At 37.5% G+C, this 20693-nt stretch overlaps 2 protein-coding genes across 2 annotated transcripts; both read left to right on the forward strand.

Annotated features, from left to right (window-relative positions):
- Positions 1-4606: 4606 nt before the first annotated feature.
- On the forward strand, positions 4607-6824 carry LOC122327840 (beta-1,3-galactosyltransferase 1-like). The gene is made up of 3 exons (XM_043223486.1): positions 4607-4737; positions 4839-4886; positions 5230-6824. Exons 1-3 carry the CDS (start codon positions 4685-4687, stop codon positions 6227-6229), a joined length of 1101 nt encoding a protein of 366 aa, XP_043079421.1. The 5' UTR covers positions 4607-4684; the 3' UTR covers positions 6230-6824.
- A 1917-nt stretch (positions 6825-8741) lies between these two features.
- Positions 8742-14424, forward strand: LOC122328225 (beta-1,3-galactosyltransferase 1-like). The gene is made up of 2 exons (XM_043223942.1): positions 8742-9010; positions 10420-14424. The coding sequence occupies exons 1-2, from the start codon at positions 8985-8987 to the stop codon at positions 11522-11524; spliced, it is 1131 nt and encodes a 376-aa protein (XP_043079877.1). The 5' UTR covers positions 8742-8984; the 3' UTR covers positions 11525-14424.
- The last annotated feature ends 6269 nt before the right edge of the window (positions 14425-20693 follow it).

Here is a 20693-nt window from a genome sequence, read left to right on the forward strand (position 1 = left end):
CTCTTTGGGTACTTACATTTACATTTACATTTAGTCATTTAGCAGACGCCTTTATCCAAAGCGACGTACAAATGAGGTAGGCATATAGAAGCAAATTAATATCAGCAAAAGGGCAGTAGTGCATAAGTGCTCTTGAGTGGGGTCTTGTCTTACCTAACGCAGATACAAGGCTTTTTTTTTTTTTTTTTTTTTTTAAACAAGAAAAGGATAGGAAGGAGCAGGAGAAGAAGAAGAAGAAGAATCTTTTCAGAATCTTTTTCAGGAGATCACTCACCTTTTCGCGACGACGTGTATAATCCTGGCCACTTAAAAGGGTACTAAACTGCAAACAGAGCCAAGCCATGCTGTTCTGAGAAATACAGAGAAGACCGCGTACCACGCAGTGAAAAAGCACTAATGCAGTCATCAAGACAGTTTCCTCCTCTGATCCACTGAAGAGATGAAAGAAGGCATTCGTCAGCAAAGCAGGGTGAGACTGTTGCTCAGAATCGGGCAGTAATTTTTGGTTACTATTCTTTAGTACTTCTTAAGATAAACTTAAGATCATCTACGTGTACTCAACGGTGCTATTTTGATACACCATAGTGATGCATAGTGGTCATTATTTTTAACATATGCAGGGGCCAGCCAAGAAGCCAGGAATTTGACTCACAAACGCACATACACCTTTTGCCTGTCAGTGATTGGAGTTATAATTTTACAAATATAAATATTTTTGTCAAAAAAACCCATGGATTTGCTTTATAAGACATGCGTTAACCCCCTGGAGGGGTATGGGTTAGTTTTACGGTGGTTATATGGGATTTATGCAGCTTCAAAATAATGGCCACTATTCACTAGCATTGCCAAGCTTGGAAGAGGACACAACTCTGTGTTCGTCTAAAAGAAGAAAGTTATATACACCTAGGATGGCTTTGGCGTGAGTAAATTTTGGGCTAATTTTTAAGTTTTGGGTAAAATATTATTTTAAATGAGAGTGTCACGTCACGTAAAAAGCAAGTAGATGTTTCAATCACTGCCGCTATCTTGTCTACAATGAATACTGTACACAGATTTTCTTTCTGACACAGTCCACATGCTAGAGAACGGATTATGGCATCAGAACACTTAAAACATGGAATAGGCGAGGAGGGTGTTATGTTTTATGTGATGTTTTGATAGTGCTTTGATGCAACCTGTGTTGTTAAAAGCGCTATATAAATAAAAATGATTGATTGATTGATTGATGTTTTTTAGTTAGTCACTAGAGGGAGCGCTTGCGGTTTGAAATGAAACATCCTGTAAAACCTGACAAAGTTTATTGACAAGGAAGCACAGAGCTGAAACGAACTAGATGAACATGAACCTTTTCTCCTTTTTTTTTATGTATTTGCATGTGGCTGCCAAAAACCACAGCTTGGAAACCTCAGATGCAGATGAAGACACACCTGAGATGCAAATAAGATCTTCAAAACTGTCTGTCAAGCTTTCTCCAACTTCTGAAACACAGCAGTAATATCAACATAGCAATTCATCCAAGTTCACGAAATAAGCCAGGCCTACACCTGTTTGAAACGAATCTTAAGAATCCTTTATTCTAGTTTTTCCTCAGCTCTTAGACAAACTGCCACAACCCTAACCAGGTTATCATCTTTTTGTGTTTGTTATTTTAGTATCTTTTTTTAAATAAAAAAAAAAAAAAACTGGTTTTGGTTGTTTTTACCCTGAAGCCTTCATTGTGCAGGTCTTTAGCGCCTGAACAGGCAGACTGCCAAAAGATACACTTATTAAAAGATAAAGGCTGTGTGTGACTGGTTATTAAGGCATTATGTGATCCACGGTGATGTTACATTTTCTCCAGTGGTAAGTAATACAGACCCTCTCATCTCCCAATAGTAAGAAAATCTTGGGTAAACTAATGTTGCATTCTGTTTTTGACGCAACCTATACTGACACAAAGTTCTAATGATTTTTAGCAGTCGCTTCGTCACGTCTGGTGTAGATGGATTTTACCTGTTGCAGCGTGGGCATCTGGTGTACACAAGATGTGAGTCTATATTTTTTTAATTTGTAGCTGCTTGCTATAAAATAAAACCCTTCTGAATCCACTTTGACAGATGTCTTCGTGCCTTTCTATTGTGTCTTGTGCTGTTTTCAATCATGTTGAAATTGAGTTAATAAAAGGTAAATCAAAGTCAGCGCTCTTTGTATTCATCCGAGTCATTACAGGGTGTGAGACATCTATCATTACATCTGACTCCGATTAGAAAGAGTTCTACTGGTATCAGAAAGTGATATATATACTGGTGAGGGTGTGACAGGAGTGCAGGTCTGGTTGAGCAGACAAGCTGTGATTAATCTGGGTTGAAGGGATGGTGCGCATTGTTTGATTGTGTGAGTTTTTTTGTAACCCACACAAGCTATTCATAAGTTATTCAGTCGTTTTCGGAATGGCAGTACCAGTTTGATCATGAACAGTAAGGCGGGAGTCTGATCGGTCATAATCTTAACGGTTGCATAAACCGCATGAACCATGAAGTTGCTGTTGACTGTACTTCAGTGTTGTGATGTATTTCCAACCAAAACAAAATTTTGACCAGAGGACAGGGTTTTATTATAGTGCAACGCCTTGGTAATTACCAAGATTACAGAGACAAACCTTTAATTACCCTGCAAACATTAATTGTTCACCTAAAAAGTAGCTACGTGTGCTTACCGCTTATGTAAATAACGATAATTTAAATTTTACTAAAAAGGGCAAACTAGCATGTGTCTGCAGTCCCATAAAAGTGCTGATAAGAGTGGCCGTCTGTCTGGGTTCAGTATAATAACTGTAAACTATACACTGGTAAAGTTTTCTTGCGTGAATCACGTGTGTTGGCATTTAAAAATAAAGAAGAGACACTATCGATCTAGCGCAGATACGTGTAAAAAGAGCAAAGAAAGTGAGCTAGGTTAAGGTAAGTATTGTTGAAATCAATCAATCAATCACTTTTATTTATATAGTGCTTTTAACAACAAAGGTTGTATCAAAGCACTGAACAGTATAAAGTAGAAGAATACAATGACAGGGGTGTATAATGACGAGATTGAATTATTTGTTATTAAATGCAGAGACGTTCTCTGTAATCAATTACACGATAATCACTAGAAGTTAAGTGTCCCCAACAGAGCAAGCCAAAGGTGACAGCGGCAAGGAAACAAAACCCCATCCATACAGAATGGAAAAGAAAAAACCTTGGGAGAAACCAGGCTCAGTTGGGGCCAGTTCTCCTCTGACCGGACGCCCAGAACTTAACCTCCAGTTCAATTTTAAACGCAGCTGTGTCAGATAGTGTAAATGACTTAGTGTGTGTGTGTGCATCAGGATCTGGTGATCTGTCCACGGGACTCATCTAGGTGTTATGGTTTCTGATGAACATAATCTCTTGGTGCTGATCCACCATCTAGTCTGGATACAAATTGTGAAACAGATTAAGAAAGAAACAAGACTAATATTAGCGTAGATGCCATTCTTTTTACGATGTCACAAGTGTTTTATGATTAGTGTTCCCGGTTCCAGCGGATCTAATTAATGCTGCTTAAAAATCCTTTAACGGATTTGAATAATAAAAAGTGTGTTGGTGTGTTATGTGTAGGCTAGGTTAAAAAGATGTGTATTTAATCTAGATTTAAACTGACAGAGTGTGTCTGCTTCCCGAACAGAGTTAGGGAGATTGTTCCAGAGTTTAGGTGCTAGTGTCACGTTCGCGCTTTCGCGAGACTAAGCACACAAGACTTAAAATGAATTTAAATGGATTTAATCCCAAAACAGCAAAATAAAGATACAAAGGCAGGCAGAACAGGCAGGCAGGACAAAAACCACATAGGGACATTGACGTTCGGACAAACTGAATACAAACACACAGGACTTAAATACACAAAGTAATTAACTAAATTAACAAGACACGGCTGGAAGACAATTAACTAGAACTGAACATGAAGGGAAGGTAGGGCACAGAGAGCACATGGCACGAGACAAAAACAATAAACAAAGAGTCCAGAGATGTGACAGCTAGATAGGAAAAGGATCTGCCGCCCAAAAAGGATCTGCTGCCCGAAATGGAAGTTGCTGGCGGATTAATTCATATTTTGCAAGTACTATGAAAGGCTATTTCACAGCTCATTTCAGAGTGTTTTACAGCATTTTCCTTTAATTTTTAACAAGCTCTGCTCACCCCATCCCTCTCTTTCGAGCCGCTCTCCATTTTATTTTAGCAGCATTCATTGTGACACTTGCTAATTAGCACATTATTGGGAAAGGCGGTTTGTAAAGATTTGTAAAAAAAAATTTTTTTTCCAGGGAGGAGGGGGGTAAATACCACAAATATCTAAAGTGAAATGCTGTATGGATCATTTAAATTCTTTACATCCTTAACATTTGCATTTTAAAAGGAAGTTTAAAAAATGTCCACACCTATTCATTGCTCATGTTTTCCTGTTTTAACATCAAAAGAGGATTTGTGCTCTTAGTAAATCTTGCCCTATAAAGGAAAATACCTTTACTAGGTCTTGATTTGAAAGAATGAAAATGTGAATTTCAACGCAGTATCAAAACCAGGAAGATGTGTTGGTAAATCCTGGATCAGTCCTACGCTTTAATGTTCAACACAACACAAATGCAAATTTTTTGTTCACTAGAAGGCTAGGGGACTTTAGTTATTAAATGAAAGGTTGTCAGATATGCGGTATGGATAAACATATGAGCACAGTGAAAAGGTAAGTGCATTTTTAACTCATCTTTTTGTATTTTGTGCATTACGTTTACAGAATATCCTGTACAATTTAATGCAGAATATTTTGTTTATGACACAAAACAGCTTCAGAATGCCTCTAGAAATGGATTTTGTACCAGTGCAACTAAAAAGGTATAATGCTGAACAATCACATTCATTAAACATTTTACTAAAGAAAAAAGATAACCTCCCCTCCATTTTGTTATGCATACACTGAATTCTTGCTTAAAGTACATTGCTCTTAGAGAATAAAATGTAGCCTAAGTATAATTTCAATGTACTGTAATATAATTTTGACAATGTTAAAAGTATTTGAATACATAGCATTAAAAAACACAAAGTAGTAGTTTAGAATTATGAAGTTATGATGTATACGTGAAGTACATAATTTCCAAATAAATAAAAACATTAAGTACACAGATATAATGATGTTTATTTAGTCTTATCTTTTGTTTCTTTCTTTGTCTTTTTACAGAAACATAAATAGTTTCATCTTGTTTACATTGATTTTCTTCACGTTTGTGATCTTTTACAACTTTGAACTCTGTCTCAGGCCTGCTAAGACTGAAAAATTGAACAATGCTGTAACTCCAAAAAGCTGGATGCAAACAAAAGCCACCGCAGCACCCGCTGTGACCAAACAAATTTCCTTGCAATATCATGTGGCTCATCCACTCAATTATCATTTCATCCTCAACGAACCTAATAAATGTAGTCAGTGGGATCCGTTCCTGGTCTTTATGGTCCCCGTGGCCCCCCATCAGCTGGAGGCTCGTAACGCCATCCGGAGCACATGGGGGAACGAGAGCTCAGTGCAGGGAAAAGCAGTGCTGACTCTGTTCTTGGTGGGTTTGTCTGGAGGAGCTGAAGCTCAACAGCAGCTGGAGGAAGAGAGTCGACAACACAGAGATCTACTGCAGAGCGACTTTGTGGACTCCTACTTCAACCTGACCATAAAGACCATGGTGATCATGGACTGGTTGGCCACTCATTGCCTCCAAGCAACTTATGCTATGAAGGTTGATTCTGACACGTTCATAAACCTGGAGAATTTAATGACCCTCCTTTTGGCACAAAACACACCCAGAGAGAACTACATCACAGGTTTTTTGATGTTGAACCAAAATGTCGTTAGAAACAATAAATCTAAATGGTACGTCTCAGAAGAGCTGTACCCTGAACAGAAATACCCCACTTATGTGCAGGGAGCAGGATATGTTTTCTCCAATGACATGCCGGAAAAAATTTTGGAAATTTCCAAGGAAGTAAAGCCCTTTAACATAGAAGACGCATATGTGGGTGCTTGTCTGAAACGTTTGGGCTTTGCACCCTCATCTCCCCCAGACCCTTCACAGTTTAAAATCCGTATGGGGCACTATAAGCGAGAAGATTTTCTCAAGATTATTTCAGTGATGGTGGGATCTCCACAGCAGATATTGAAAATCTGGAAGGATGTAAAGACTAAAAGTACTTGACCAGAAACAAGCAAAAATGAAAAATACTACATTTACTAAATGGTAAGTTTTACTTAATAACAATGTGTATTAAGTAAAACTTACCATGCAGATTAAATGTTAAAATACTTTAAGAATTCCAGAGCTAACAGCAATTGGCCAATCAGAACTCTGTACTGTAAGTAGCGGCACACAAGCTGTAACAAATCATTTGAGCAAAATGATTTAAGCTGAACTTTTTCAGTTTTATTTTAAAGGAAGACAAGAGAAGGCATGACTTTTCCTTGATTAGAATTGAAAGATATTTCTCTGAGATAATGATATTGTACTGTATTTATAACTGTGAGGGACTGAAAAACGATAGGAGAGCTGACAGTATATCGAGTATGTCATATTAGCAAACACGAATGTGCTATTATTTTTTTTACAGTTCAGTGGTAAAGTTGTATTTACAACACTGTTCCAGAACAGTTCAACACAAATATTAGAGTGTGTTTTGTGCATTAAGGAGGTCTACTTCCTGAACCTGGGAGTAGCCAATGCTTTCTGTGCACAGAGGCTATGGGGCAATTCTAACTCTGCAAGGACTGTCTGGTGCTTCTGACTCACAACCTGTAAGTAAGTTAAGTTTTCTTATTAAGAGAATTTGTTACTTCCTATTCAAATGTGAGTTTTGAGCAATGACCGGTAGTCCTGTTGTCGCTTGTTGTTTCTCTGATCACAAATGCAGACATGGTGTTATGTTTACAACTCGACCTGTTTCGGAAGGAGGAGCTCTGAGGAGAAACAATGTCCAGTATGTGAAAAATATTTAGTTTTTTTTAAACTTAAACCACATATACGCATTGCAATATACCAAATATACAAAGTAAATTATTTTTAGCAACATCATACGACCCCTTGAAGTGTGGATCCACTTACTATAATGGTTAATTTAATAATTGCAATTTTTCCTCCAATAGAGTAGAATTTTACACTATATGAAACATGGAGGGTGTTGACTATGACAAGATGAATGACTGACAAGTCAGTTTGTAGTGACAGGGCGTGTGCAAGGGATTAATGTCCGTTCAAGAAGCAATTGTATGACGTCAAAGGATGTCCCAAAGCTTGCCTGCTCTACTACACACATTTAAATTGTGTGTACTTTTTCTTCACCAAAGGAGTATATATTAAGGGTGTAGTCTAAGGAAGACTGCGCAACACGAGAGGGCTTTTGAAGACACTTTGTTGTTCTTTCTCACATAACCTGATCTGATCAAGTGTGACATGTTCCTGGTAAATATCTTTTCCCCAGGAACCTATCTTGACACTGGGACAACATTGTCACTATCCAATCATATTTAAAGAACCAGGAGATTTTTGAAGTTTAGCCCTACAAACAGTTATAAGGACATTACATTAGAAATATAAGCAACCTAGAATCAAATCAAATAGAGATATTAAAAATACTTATATGTGTAGATAACTCGAGTTAAATGAACTGGAACATACGTATTAAAAAAATATTTTGTCAAAAATAATAAAAGCTTAAAATTGTGTTTTTGTTTTTTTGTTTTTGCTCAGTAAAATCAGTACAATGGTATGCCTAGCAGTTATCAGGCCTGTTGGTCCTGTTTTTTCATTATCTGCTGCAGTACGGTAGTAAATTACAAATATAATTATTATTTGAACTGACTGAAGCTTATGTTTACGTCTAAAACAAATAACTGATTCCTAAAGCCAGCTTATAACGAAAATATAAAGCAGTAGTTCGTTCAAAAACTCATCCTCGTGTCGTTTTCCAACCTGTCTGACCTCCTTTTGTTACGTGGAACCCAGGCTAATTTGCTTTGAAGAATATCAGGTTGTGTGACTCTATTATGATGTGGCACAACAAGAAAAGTTAAATATATACTGTTACGAATATTTAAAACGAATTGCTCAACCAAACATTCCAAACAGTAAATTGGGTTCAATATAAATCAGCTAAATGAACAGTATTAAACATACCGTCGCAATTTTATTGTTTTCAGTCCACTTGAATACAATAAATATTGATTAATTTGGATTGGGACAACATGAATCAGTTTGTTACATTAACTGAAACTGCACGTGTGGGTTCTGTACTGCTGCAACAAGAACATTATGACAAATGATGTGTATTGCATTTAATTTAGCACCTCTTTGGGGTACTGGCTCAGACAGAGACAAAAAAAAAAATAACCAGAAATACTGGTTTCACAACATTGTTTCTGCTTTTGCACATCCACTTGTACTAACTCTATCTCTGAACAAAAGCTACGGTACACAGTGAAACTGGTGATGAATGTAACTACGGATATCAGTGAAAAAACAAGAATAATATGAGATAGTATGGAAACATCATTCCATTCAGTATATTGACCTCTAAGGTGTAAGATTTTTACCTTATTTCCTTTAAGAATCACTTTCGTTCTGACAATAAAAGGGTTCCTGGAAAATGTGTAGCTATTATGTTACTCGCAGCAACAAAACAAACCTTGCATAATGAGGACAATACCTTAGAGAGGATGTTGCCATAGATTCGTGACGTGTGTAGTAATTTATCTATCTATTTATCTATATATATGAAGTTAGTATCACTAAAGAAGGATACGTTTTAGCTGTGGTTTTGTTCACCTGTACATCACAGGGACGAAAAAAAAAAAAAGAGCCTTTTCAGCTCCACCCCTACAACCAGTTGCTAGGTATGAGAGACAGGTATTTCAGCAGGGAATATACGTGAGGCAGTAAAGTCGTAGCCAAACTTCCCAAAATGGCTACTAAAGACATTTGGCAAAGGTAAGCAATTTCGTCTTTTATTAATTTTGCTTCATGTTATTTGTGTATATTTAGTTTGCTTTGTTGTGTTCAGTGCCTTTAAATATCTGATAGAAACGGGAAACTGAAAGGAGAAATTTATTATTAAACTAGGGAACAAAGTAACGTGTTGGGACTTGAGTCCTCCTGACAAAACTGTCAGTCAAATTGTAACTAATTTTAGATTCAATTTTATTTTATTTTTTTCAGTAAATCGTAAATCATTTTTAGAAACATATGTAAAACGGTGTATAGCTGAACGTGTTATGATTGTAAGAACTGCTTTTTAATTGTGTATTACATATAAGCAGGCTGGTGTAGGAGGAAATTAAACACCAATCCAAATCGCCTGCGAGCATGTACTAGAAAACACTGATTCGAGTTACATTGCTAAACATTGTTCCTTCCTCTGGAACACACTTAAAAACGCACAGCGTTCGAAATGCCTTACTGCCAAAATAAGTACCGCATTTGATGAAGAATTTGTTTCTCGACTGTAATTATTTATGTTCAAAATATAATTTTTGATCCACCTATAGCCTGAGACGCCAAATGATTTGTAGGCTATTTATGAATGATCATCTGCCTAGTGTCAATAGCCTACCGTAAAAGCATAAAAACAAGTTTAATTTATTCCTACAACAGCCCTGTTTTTGTTTTTCTTAAGAAGTTCCGTGTTGTGTATTTATACCACATTTAGGACATGAATCATTAATTTAATTTATCTATTAATTCATTTAATTCTTTTTTTGGAAACTAAACTTGATTTTGAAAGAACTTTTATTTTGACGGGTTGCTGTGTGTGTGTGTGCGTGATATGAGTATAATTTACGGTTAAATGCTCGTGACTCTCAGAGCAGCTCTTTGATATTCATGTAATTATGTCCTCATTTACTGAGAAGTCAAACATTAATGTGGCTGCAATATGAGTCACGTGCGCTTCTGTTTGCACCGTGCATTAACACAGAGACGCAGAATTTATGTCTGAATTATAATTTTTACAAAGAGGAGTGGGAGTGTAGGCGCGTGTTCACCCCCTGACATGTACATCCCTGAGACGTCTATTTGACGTCTGCATTAACATCTGAAAGTCGGTCTATAGGATGTTTCCTTTTTGATGTCAAATAGATGTCTATAAGATGTCTTTAAGATGCTTTATTTAGAATGTATGTAAAATCTGTAAGACTTCTGTCAGATGTTTGTAGACAGCAGATGCTTTCCAGATCAAGAGATCTTTAACAGACATCTTGCAGATGTACATGTACTATTTGGGACTGAAATATGCTATAAGCCTTCTTTAATTGATGTGTATGTAAAGAAAAAGAAGCACATAACACATTTGGTTTCCTTATAAAATGTATTTTTGATCCACTTCTCTTTTTTCTTTGCAGCTTGGCTCAAGATAATGTTCCATTCATGCGTCACATTAAAAGGACATTTATTCTGCTGCTTACAGTAGCATTGTTATTATCTGCTGTTGCTTATGTCTCTGATTTCTCTTTTGAGACAATTGCATTCTCTCAAACCTGGTTGATTAAAATGATGAATCAGACTCATAATAAGATAATTAACAGCACTTCTCCTGATCGTACTCAAAAGGATTTATTAGCACCTTTGCCCAATCAACAAATCCAACCAAGAGGTACAACCGTTGCACAAACTACAGACATTCCTATCTATCATCATGTGGCTCACCCACGCAACTATCATTTCACTTTGGATGAACCTGATAAATGTAGTCAGTTGGATCCGTTCCTGGTCTTTATGGTCCCCGTGGCCCCCCATCAGCTGGAGGCTCGTAACGCCATCCGGAGCACATGGGGGAACGAGAGCTCAGTGCAGGGAAAAGCAGTGCTGACTCTGTTCTTGGTGGGTTTGTCTGGAGGAGCTGAAGCTCAACAGCAGCTGGAGGAAGAGAGTCGACAACACAGAGATCTACTGCAGAGCGACTTTGTGGACTCCTACTTCAACCTGACCATAAAGACCATGGTGATCATGGACTGGTTGGCGACTCGCTGCCCTCAAGCAACTTACGCTATGAAGGTTGATTCAGACATGTACATAAACCCGGAGAACCTGATGAGCCTTTTATTGTCACCCAACACACCCAGAGAGAACTACATCACAGGATATTTGATGTGGGACCGGCCTGTCGTCAGAGACAAAAACTCGAAATGGTACGTGGCAGAGGAATTGTACCCAGAACCAAATTACCCCACATACCTGCTTGGAATGGGATATGTTTTCTCCAATGACCTGTCGGGAAAAATAGTTGAGGCTTCCAAGGAAGTACAGCCCTTTAACATAGAAGACGCATATGTGGGTGCTTGTCTGAAACAATTGGGTGTCGCACCCTCATCTCCCCCAGACCCTTCACAGTTTAGAGCCTATCTGGGTCAATACTTTAGAGAAGATTTTTTAAGAGTTATTACAACAATCCTGGGATCCCCACAGCAGCTAATAGACATTTGGAAGGATGTAAAGAGGCCAACATAAAAGTACTGGAGCACAAAAAAACTAAAACCAGATTTCAGTTTTCAAAGAGAAGTCTATTTAAGGCATCAGTGAATGTTTTTTTTTAAACAGAATGTCTATTGGGAGCCTGCCTTGTTGGCAGAGGCTATTTACAATAACTCCACCGAACAATGGGTGATTGGGCTAGTCACGATTATAAAAAATGAAAAATAAAGTATTGGGTAGGTGTAGGAAGTGCTTTATTGTACCAATAAGGTGGCCTTCATTTAAAGGTGCTGTATGTAGGATTTTGACTCTACTAAAGCATAAAAGTACTATAATATGTTTGCAGATATTTAAGAAACATGCTAAATTAACAAAAACAATGCCACATTCACGTATTCTCATTTGAAAATATGCGTTCCGACCGGAATTTCAGCTATTGATTTGGTTTGTGAAACCTGCCCATTGCCAGTTTACCCTATGGTGTTTGTGAGCCCTGGGTTGCCAGTTGGTGGAAAACACAGCACACTTCATTTTTTCACTGCTATTTTAACATAGTGTACAGAATCGATAGCTGTTTGCATTAAAAGCTAATGCTTTTTTTCTAAAAGCTGAGACTGGGGTAATGCCACACGCATGTGGATACGCTGACTCTATATAGACGGGGCCAGCCGCTCATGCAAAATGCATTCTTGCTGAAAAAACATCTCGAGGCACATTTTTAAAGGTTAACTGATTTTACCAGGAAATGGGATTTTAAAAACAGGCGGAAATGTCAAAGAAAGCAACGATGTTCATTTACGTAGCAGCATGGTGGAAAACAAATGGGTGTGCAAAATAATATAACCTTTCGCAAATCTATTTCAACGTCAATGTACATTTTTATGGAATAAACACAAAAGCTTATACTAGTATACCTATGTATACACAAATACATTCTGCGTAATAACGATTTTAAAGGTGCACTAGGTGATCGTCTTCAGAAAAGTTTTTGTTATTGTTCTAAGTGGTCTAAATGTATTTGTATTAAATCTGTGGAAGGCGTAGAACCAAGAAATGTTCGTAGGACCAATGAAAAGCCTTGTAATTGGCTTTATACCAGCCTGTGAACTTCTGAGCGCTTTCACAACGAGAACAGCAGATGAACATCAGCAACCCCATCTTCCCTCCTGGTATTGTAGTACTTAAACTACTAGTTTCCCAACAGGTGAATGTCACATGATGCAGCCCAGCAGTTCCCAATTTCAGTCCTTGTGCCCCCCGCTCTATATATTTTGCATGTCTCTTTTAGATAACACACCCAGTTCAAATAACCGGCTCGTCAGGAGTGAGCTACATGCGTGAACTGTGTTCCTGGTTTACGGATTTGCGCTGCACAGCGTCTACCAAACTAGCGTGAAGTGTGACGCCTCCGGAAATAATTTAAATTTACTCCTCACACACTTTTGTATGGAAATATACACACTTCGCTTGGAACTGTAATCGTGGCGGAACAATATGGCACCTTTAACTGAAGGTGTTTGCAGAGCAAATTTATTTTTCATTTATCTCTCTATTGGGACAGGTTGTCTGTTTATCTTGTAAATTGAAACTGTAAGCTAATTTATTTCCCATTTATGTTGGTCAGAACAAGGGTTTGATTTATGTGCATTTTTATTGTTTCGTGGGTTTCAAACCTGATGTAATCTTTTTTTTTGTAGTCTTTAAAGTTAAGTTTCCCTTGATGTTCAATGTTCGATGAATACTTTAACTGAAATGTGCCTCACCAGTCTAAAAAGAGTATTTAGTGCAGATGATAAATATATATATATATATACACACACACACACAATTTATTTTTGTTTGTGAACTTTGTGTCATTACAATCAAGGTTTCATTTTACTTTTGGTTCATGTTCTTAAACAATGATTTTAGCCTGCATTTATATAAAACCCTCTTATTTATATTTCTAAGGAAATTTAGTGATGCATTATTCTCAGTTGTAGCCTCTCATACTGGAATTATGGAAATCAGGATACACCCAGTTTTGACTATGCTGCAAGTAATATGAATTAGATTACCTTTACTAAGTACACAGTTGGTAATATGAACACACGGTTCTAAGTTTCTAAGTAATGTAATATGAGATGATGGTAGATTATTAAAACTTCCTGGTTTCCTCCACAAAAAGCTAAAGTATTTCACCATTGGCTTTGTGACCAATAAAGGTCATTTCATCAATCTAGAATATTAATGAATTTTGCATGTCTATTTTGCTTTTATTCAAAACATACCTAACCAGCATATGGTGGTTTTTTCAGCAGGGAATATAATCACCATCCATCTTATTTGTATCCTGCAGCACCTGGATACTAGACCGCAAGCTTTTAAACAAAACGCTGATCCTTTTCTGAAGATAAATCAGCTGTTCGCACAGTAACACAACATCTAATGGGCCTCTTTTTACTTCAGTGTTTTCATTTTGTCAGAAAAAGTAATGTTTTCAGACAGTGGTGTTTAAGGATCATTTTATAATTAGGTGTACTGTATATATGGAATTTGAAAATGTGAAAAGAGAGAAAGATTTCCTTTTTTTCTCAAAAAAGCAAACACTAATACCGTTAGTCAAGCTCAGGGTTAGTTGGTTTTGGTTTTTTTTTTATTCTAAAAGCAGATATATTCTGGCTATGTTATAATTATGTTACTGACAAAAGTATTCATAGCTTGGAAAAATACCTAGAATTTACATGCTACACTGCACATTGCATTGTAATGTGAAAATGTAAAAAGGCATAGTTTTCACAAAAGTGATTAAATCGTATTTTCTCAAGACAAATTTGTATATTCTGTTTTAAAAGAAAAATACCTTGAGGGACAAAAGTAACAGTGGGCAATGTCTTAACACTAACCATGTTATACAGCAGGCAACTGAGTATTACAAAATAAAATAAAATAATGTATATCTGTATATATTAAATTGTCATCCCATCGTGCATTATATGGTCATTATACACAAAAAATTGCCGCTATTAAGTTAGCAAACTTAAATATCATCAGTAGGCACAGGAGATGTATAGTCTAAGGGGCTTGTTTATCTTATATTAATGCTATGAGGCGATAGTGTAGCCTGCATAAAAAAGATTTGAACATGAAACATACATGACAAAAATATAGCTGATGACTATATATAATCAATTCATGACCCTAGACACTTCTTCGTGAAGACGGTGGCATAATACAGTGAAATAATATGTCTTTAGTCATATGAAAACAGGTTTAATGTGCGTGGGTAAAATTTATCGACCCCTGGTGGTTCTAGTGATATATATACAGAAACATATATGCACCCACTTAATGCTGCACCCTGCTGGTGACTGTTAAGAATGACTTTGTGAATCGATGAATCAAGAGCTGTTCACGTACTGTAGCTACATATTGATAATAAATTTATTTAACGACCAACAATAGAGTACTGATTACTTTTAATAGATTTAACTAATATCTTGCATCTTTTAATGGCAAGTTGGTGCATGTTGTATACAGTACTTGAATAGAAAAGACCAAACACTCTGAAGCTGTTTGTCAAGATTAAGTATTTTAAAGACCAAATGAAATCTGACAACAATGGTGTCCCATATTTGTATCAAAAACCAGCTAGGTAATGCGCATGCGTGTCAGGAATCCACGGCAGCTTTCTTTGGCCATTTGACCGACATGTCAGGCAGCCAATCAATTTGTTTAATTCAGTGTCACATTTCGGAGCGCGGAGATGTCTGCACAATAACATTGTGTAAAACTCTCGTATTTTAAAGACGCTATGCCGCAAGCTTTAGATATTTCACGTGCTTTTGAAAATCCAGTGTTTAGTCGATCCTTTCTTCTTTCATGAGGGAGTTTAGAGTCACAGCGTCTTTGTTTCCAGGGAGAACATTAAAGAACGCAACACACGAGTCTCCCAGAAATATTCGGAATTCAACCAATCTGACAACAACGTTGAAACTCCTGACGTATTTCCACTTTTTTGTGCAATGTGCATCAGGGGCGTGATGTCTGAGGCTGAGACTAGATTATTACAACAACATCATTGCTTTGTATGCGAGTGGTCCATCTCCTCCCTTTAGATCATCAGCTTAAAAAAGAAACCAGCGAGGAAAACACTGTTTTCAAGAAACCAGCGAGGAAGAAAACAACCTATGCCTCTGTTGTGACTCAACATGTGTATCACAAACAAGTACCAGAAGTAAAAACTCCATGTTGTTTTTGAACCACACCCGAGCCTTCAAAAGCTTAAACTTGAAAAAAACCCCCAAAGGTCTTCATTAATTTCTTTAATTAAACCAGTATGCCAACACACAGACTTCAAAGAAGGTGTGAAATGCGCTAAAGTTCAAGTGCTAAAACGTTTAAAACCTGTTTCACGGAAATCATGCGTGTTTAGCCTGCTGAGATATGTGTTTTAGCTATTTAGGATTTTTATGCCAGATCTAAGAGTGCATTGTGTGTACTTGTGCGTTTATTCGTTTCTAACGCAAGCAACGGGCATCAACAGAACGTTCCACTCCCCTGCACGCGCATACAAACATAAATGGCAAACATACATGTGCTTAAACATCGCCCATTGATTAAAGGAGACCCAGTAGAGAACTGAACTGATCTCAGACCTGAAGAGAAAATATTGACACAAGAGGCCTTTTCGCTCTTTACCACAGACAGGCAGCAGAGGGGCTAGAGATTTCCATAAAGCCTGTGGGTTCCCATGGCAAGCGACGAGGACGTGTACATTGGATCTGTGGGAACGAAGGTAACCCTGAGGTCACAGGCTGGGATGGGAGGGGGCTGTACTTCTGGCCGTGTCATCATTACCATCAGCTGTGTGCTCACGGACAGTGCGTACGATCGTTTAGCAGGATCACACACAGTTACAGAATGCCGTATTGATAATCAGCCTCGCCGCTCTCACATGCTCCGAGGGAGTGTGAACAAACACAGCTGTTCTCTGACGCCTCGGTAAAGTCCTGCTGCTGCCGCGCACACACGCTGAAAATCTTTTATTGGGAAACTCAAATCAGCGGCGTAAGAAAGAGCGTTCGTATTATACAACCTACCTGGTCTCATGGCATAAACGTACCTTGGTGCGCTTTTTAGCGAGATGCAAAAAGTACACATCGCTGCAGTTTCTGAAAGAAATATCACGTTACGACTTCAAAGCAATATTGATGTTTGAAAACTGATTAATTTGAACATTAGCATCGCACGAATCCAGCTTCATCTCTTCCCTGTGTAGCTACGGTTCGACAAAACACTTCACATCTGCGTAAAAGGAAGTGAAAATGAAATGACACGGTTGCATCAACAAATGCGTTTTTATATCCGTTTTGCTCTTGTTACCACTATCATGTAGGTTTAGGGTTGGATTTGTTGCAGGTCATGTTTCCAACATTATCTTTTAGCGACATACTTCAATTCTGAACCACCGTGATACATACCTATAGCAACGTGCTAAAAATGTGCCAGGGTTCACATATTGAGCCTGTGTTTTAGCGTCGCCCAGTGGACATTTCTCTTTAAAAACTGTGGTGGAAAATGCAGTAAGGTACGTAAAATAGCAAACTACAATACAGCTACAAAATGACCAAAACACAAGCAATTTTTTAAATATTTTAATAATTATTATTTATGATCATTTATATGTGAGATGCTCTGATGCTACCAACGGAGTACAGTAGCCAAGAACCTCTCCAGAGATGTAACGGGCTGTGTTTAGATGCGTGGGAAAGTGTGTGCGTGTGTTTGCGCAGATAAGGCACTGAGTAGTGTGTGTGCAAGCGTGTGCGTCTGTGCGAGAGAGAGAGAGTATGTGAATGTGTTAGATCCGTTTGCTGTGTTATAGCCAGGTGGTTCTATCATTACACATGCTCTTCTATTAATACAGCAGAGAGGGGACCTTTACTGTTAACATACTTACACTCTGGACTAATCTGAACCCAGACAGATGGGCAAACAGAGAGAGGGAGACGGCTTCACAAACAGAAAGAAAAACTGGAAACAGGAATGGGAGTCTAAGCATCAAGCACGGGTTGGATTAATGCCCTTTTCTTTGATCTTTTTTTAATTGCTGTACACCATTTATTAATTTATTTGTTTGGTTGGTTTGGTGGTTTAGCCTCATTTGCCCTCTTCCCAGCATGCACCGGTGTATAAATAATTAGTGCCTTGTCATGCCAGTATTAGTTTGGTCCTCTATTTTGGCTATATTAAAAAAATATTACTTTTTAAGTTTTTAGTCTAGTATGTAACATTATTACAACTGAAAAATAACCATTTTCTATTTTAATATTGTAAAATGTAATTTATTTCTGTGATTGCAAACCTGAATTATTCCAGTCTTCAGTCTCACACGAACCTTCAGAAATCATTGATATCTATCTGTATGTATAGGTATATATATATATATATATATATATATATATATATATATATATATATGTGTGTGTGTGTGTGTATATATATATATATATATATATATATATATATATATATACTGTATATATATATAATATGCTGATTATTAAAAACCTTTTTTTTTTTTTCATAAAATAGCATGTATTAAAATGTTATCTAATATATGTTAGCAAAACCTTGTTGCAACATGGATGTTTGATAAAGAAAACATTATCATTCTTAGAGAAAGTGTGTGTGTTTGTGTACTGCAGCGTCCCGGCTGCCTGAGCTTCTTTATCTGATAAGTGAGAAAAGCAAACATAAAGGAGAAGAAGGCTTAGAGAAGGAGAGAAGTTAAAAAAAAAAAATCTGGTTGAATGAGAAAGGTATAAAAACGGAGAGAGAGGAAGCGTGTGAGCTGATTTGTTGGTTTCCAACAGGCGGTATCTGGCAGAGGACCAGACGCTGTTTAACAGGCTCCCCTGAGGAACATGAACCCATACACACAAACAGAGCTGCGCGCTGCGGGCCAGATTCCATTCAGCAATTTCACTTTTTCCATGAGAGAGAGAGAAAAAAACTATGCAGAAACGACTTGCACTGTGAATACAGCGAGTACGGAAAACTGACAACATTTCAAACTAGCGTTAGCGGTTTACTTCAGTGCCTAGAATAAAAACCAAGAACCATAAGAACGCAAGAACCAAGCGGCTCCGAAAAAATCAGCGGTTGCTTGTGTATTAGGAAGCAAACTGTTAAAACGTTTCAGATTTCAAATGACAGAGTTGACATAGGTTGTCATAGGTTGACAGAGAATTTGAGGAAAGGAGAGAAGGAGGAGAGAGCGAGGGATTACGCGGAGTCAAGTCATTTCCGCTGTGCTGAGGGTCAAAGACTTCGACTGTGCTCCTGGACTTTTAATGTTAAGAGCTACACCACACGGAGAAAGACTGTGTCTAAAAAAGCAAGAGCTACTTTTGGAGTTTGAACAGTAGATGTCATATCTGATCAGGCGATGGCGCTAGAAACACAGTTTTTAGGAGGACCGCGTCTTGTGTTTCCATATACAGATATTATAATAATCCATATATTACGCTCTAACGTGGTCAATAAGATTTTTAATCAGAAAGGACATCAATTTGGTCAAAATACGCAGTATAGGCTTTTATAAGGAGAGTAAAGGTTTTTAAAATAAATGTTTCATGAACATAATGCTATGCGGCACAATTGTTATCAACGTTGATTTAAAGCAGCCAATCAGCACGAGTGATTTGTGATGGATCACGCGATGCTGAAGACCGAAGATGCTTCAGCTTTGCATCACGGGAATAAATCATTAAATATATATCACTTTAAAGTTTCAAATAAATGCCTTGGTGAACATACGAATCTTCGTTAAAAACAAACAACCACAGTGTATATTAGACATATATTATACTAATAATATAAACGCAACTCTGGATTTCCAGCTAAATGTAACTTACCATTAGAATGGTTGAGAAATCCCAAAATGTATGCAACGAGTGTTCAATTTAGTACCAAACATTATCGTTAAAATGTACTGACACTTAGTTAGTGGCTATATAGGGGGTTTCAAATGAAGGAAACATAAGACTTTAATCATTGTGTATTTTTTTCACATTAAGGGTTTGATGGCCTATCTTTGTCGCAGTACTGTACCTCTTGGAAATGCAATCCATTCCCCCTCCGTCACAACTAACTAAACTCAAAATAACTGCCTATATAGGATTTGGATCTCTTGGATGGAGTATGTGCCGCTTGGATAAACTGTGAGGGAAATGTATAATCACTGTACTCTTTCGCCAAAGGCCAGTTAAAGTTCAGCACACTTATTCATTGGGCTACGCGAAGCAGAGCCGCTTTAATACGTAAGGCTCATACTTAGGTTTAAGACATTGTCAAAGCCATCTCATAAATATCCCAGTGGCACAAACAAAGAGCAAAACTGTTGGCTCACGGGGCTAAAGCTAACAATCTCCTTTGAGATTTAAAGCTTCTTGGACAAAGTCTAAAACCCCAAGCGTATACATAAATATAGCGTTTAAAAAAAATCAAAGGGAGGAGTGAAATTCATCTCTCGAAAACTAATTAAAAACTGCTATGCGTTGCAACAGTCATATGCGTCTCGCTTTGCTGGCCATCAGCCAGTCTAACTCAAAGAGATGTTTTTCACATCACCGTTCGCTAAATACAGCATTGTGATGTTGCATTAAAATAAAATATTTGACAAGTTCGAGTCCTGGTAGGGCACTTGGCGCTGGTGTGGGAGCTACTTGGGGTGAATGTCGGGAAGTGTACTGTGACACCATTGATGTTTTCCCAAGACGCAAGCTATAAATAACCGTTTTCGCACTAATGCAAGTTAAGCGACGGATCTTTGAGCTTAACGCGACAAGTAAAAAGCGAGAAAAGCAGAAAAATAACTAAAATATCAAAAATGAGCTGCAACAACAAAGTTGAATGTAAACAATTTCCTAAAATAGGCTACTGCTAGTATCGATATCGAAAATTACTGTTTTTACTGTAAAAACTGCAACTAAGGAACAGTTCGAATTAGGTATACAGATAATTTTTCGCAGGGGTTTCCTCAGATTTTGGCGCGAATTCTGCAATGGTGATTACGGAAATTAAGGGTTAAGAAACCGTGTTAATGTAATGATAGCTATTTAATACACACACAGAGAGAGAGAGAGAGAGAGAGAGAGAGAGAGAGAGAGAGAGAGAGAGAGAGAGAGAGACGGTTACTACACTTTTACTATAAGAAAAA

The sequence above is a fragment of the Puntigrus tetrazona genome, chromosome 22 (assembly GCF_018831695.1).
Source record: "Puntigrus tetrazona isolate hp1 chromosome 22, ASM1883169v1, whole genome shotgun sequence".
Classification (NCBI taxonomy): domain Eukaryota; kingdom Metazoa; phylum Chordata; class Actinopteri; order Cypriniformes; family Cyprinidae; genus Puntigrus; species Puntigrus tetrazona.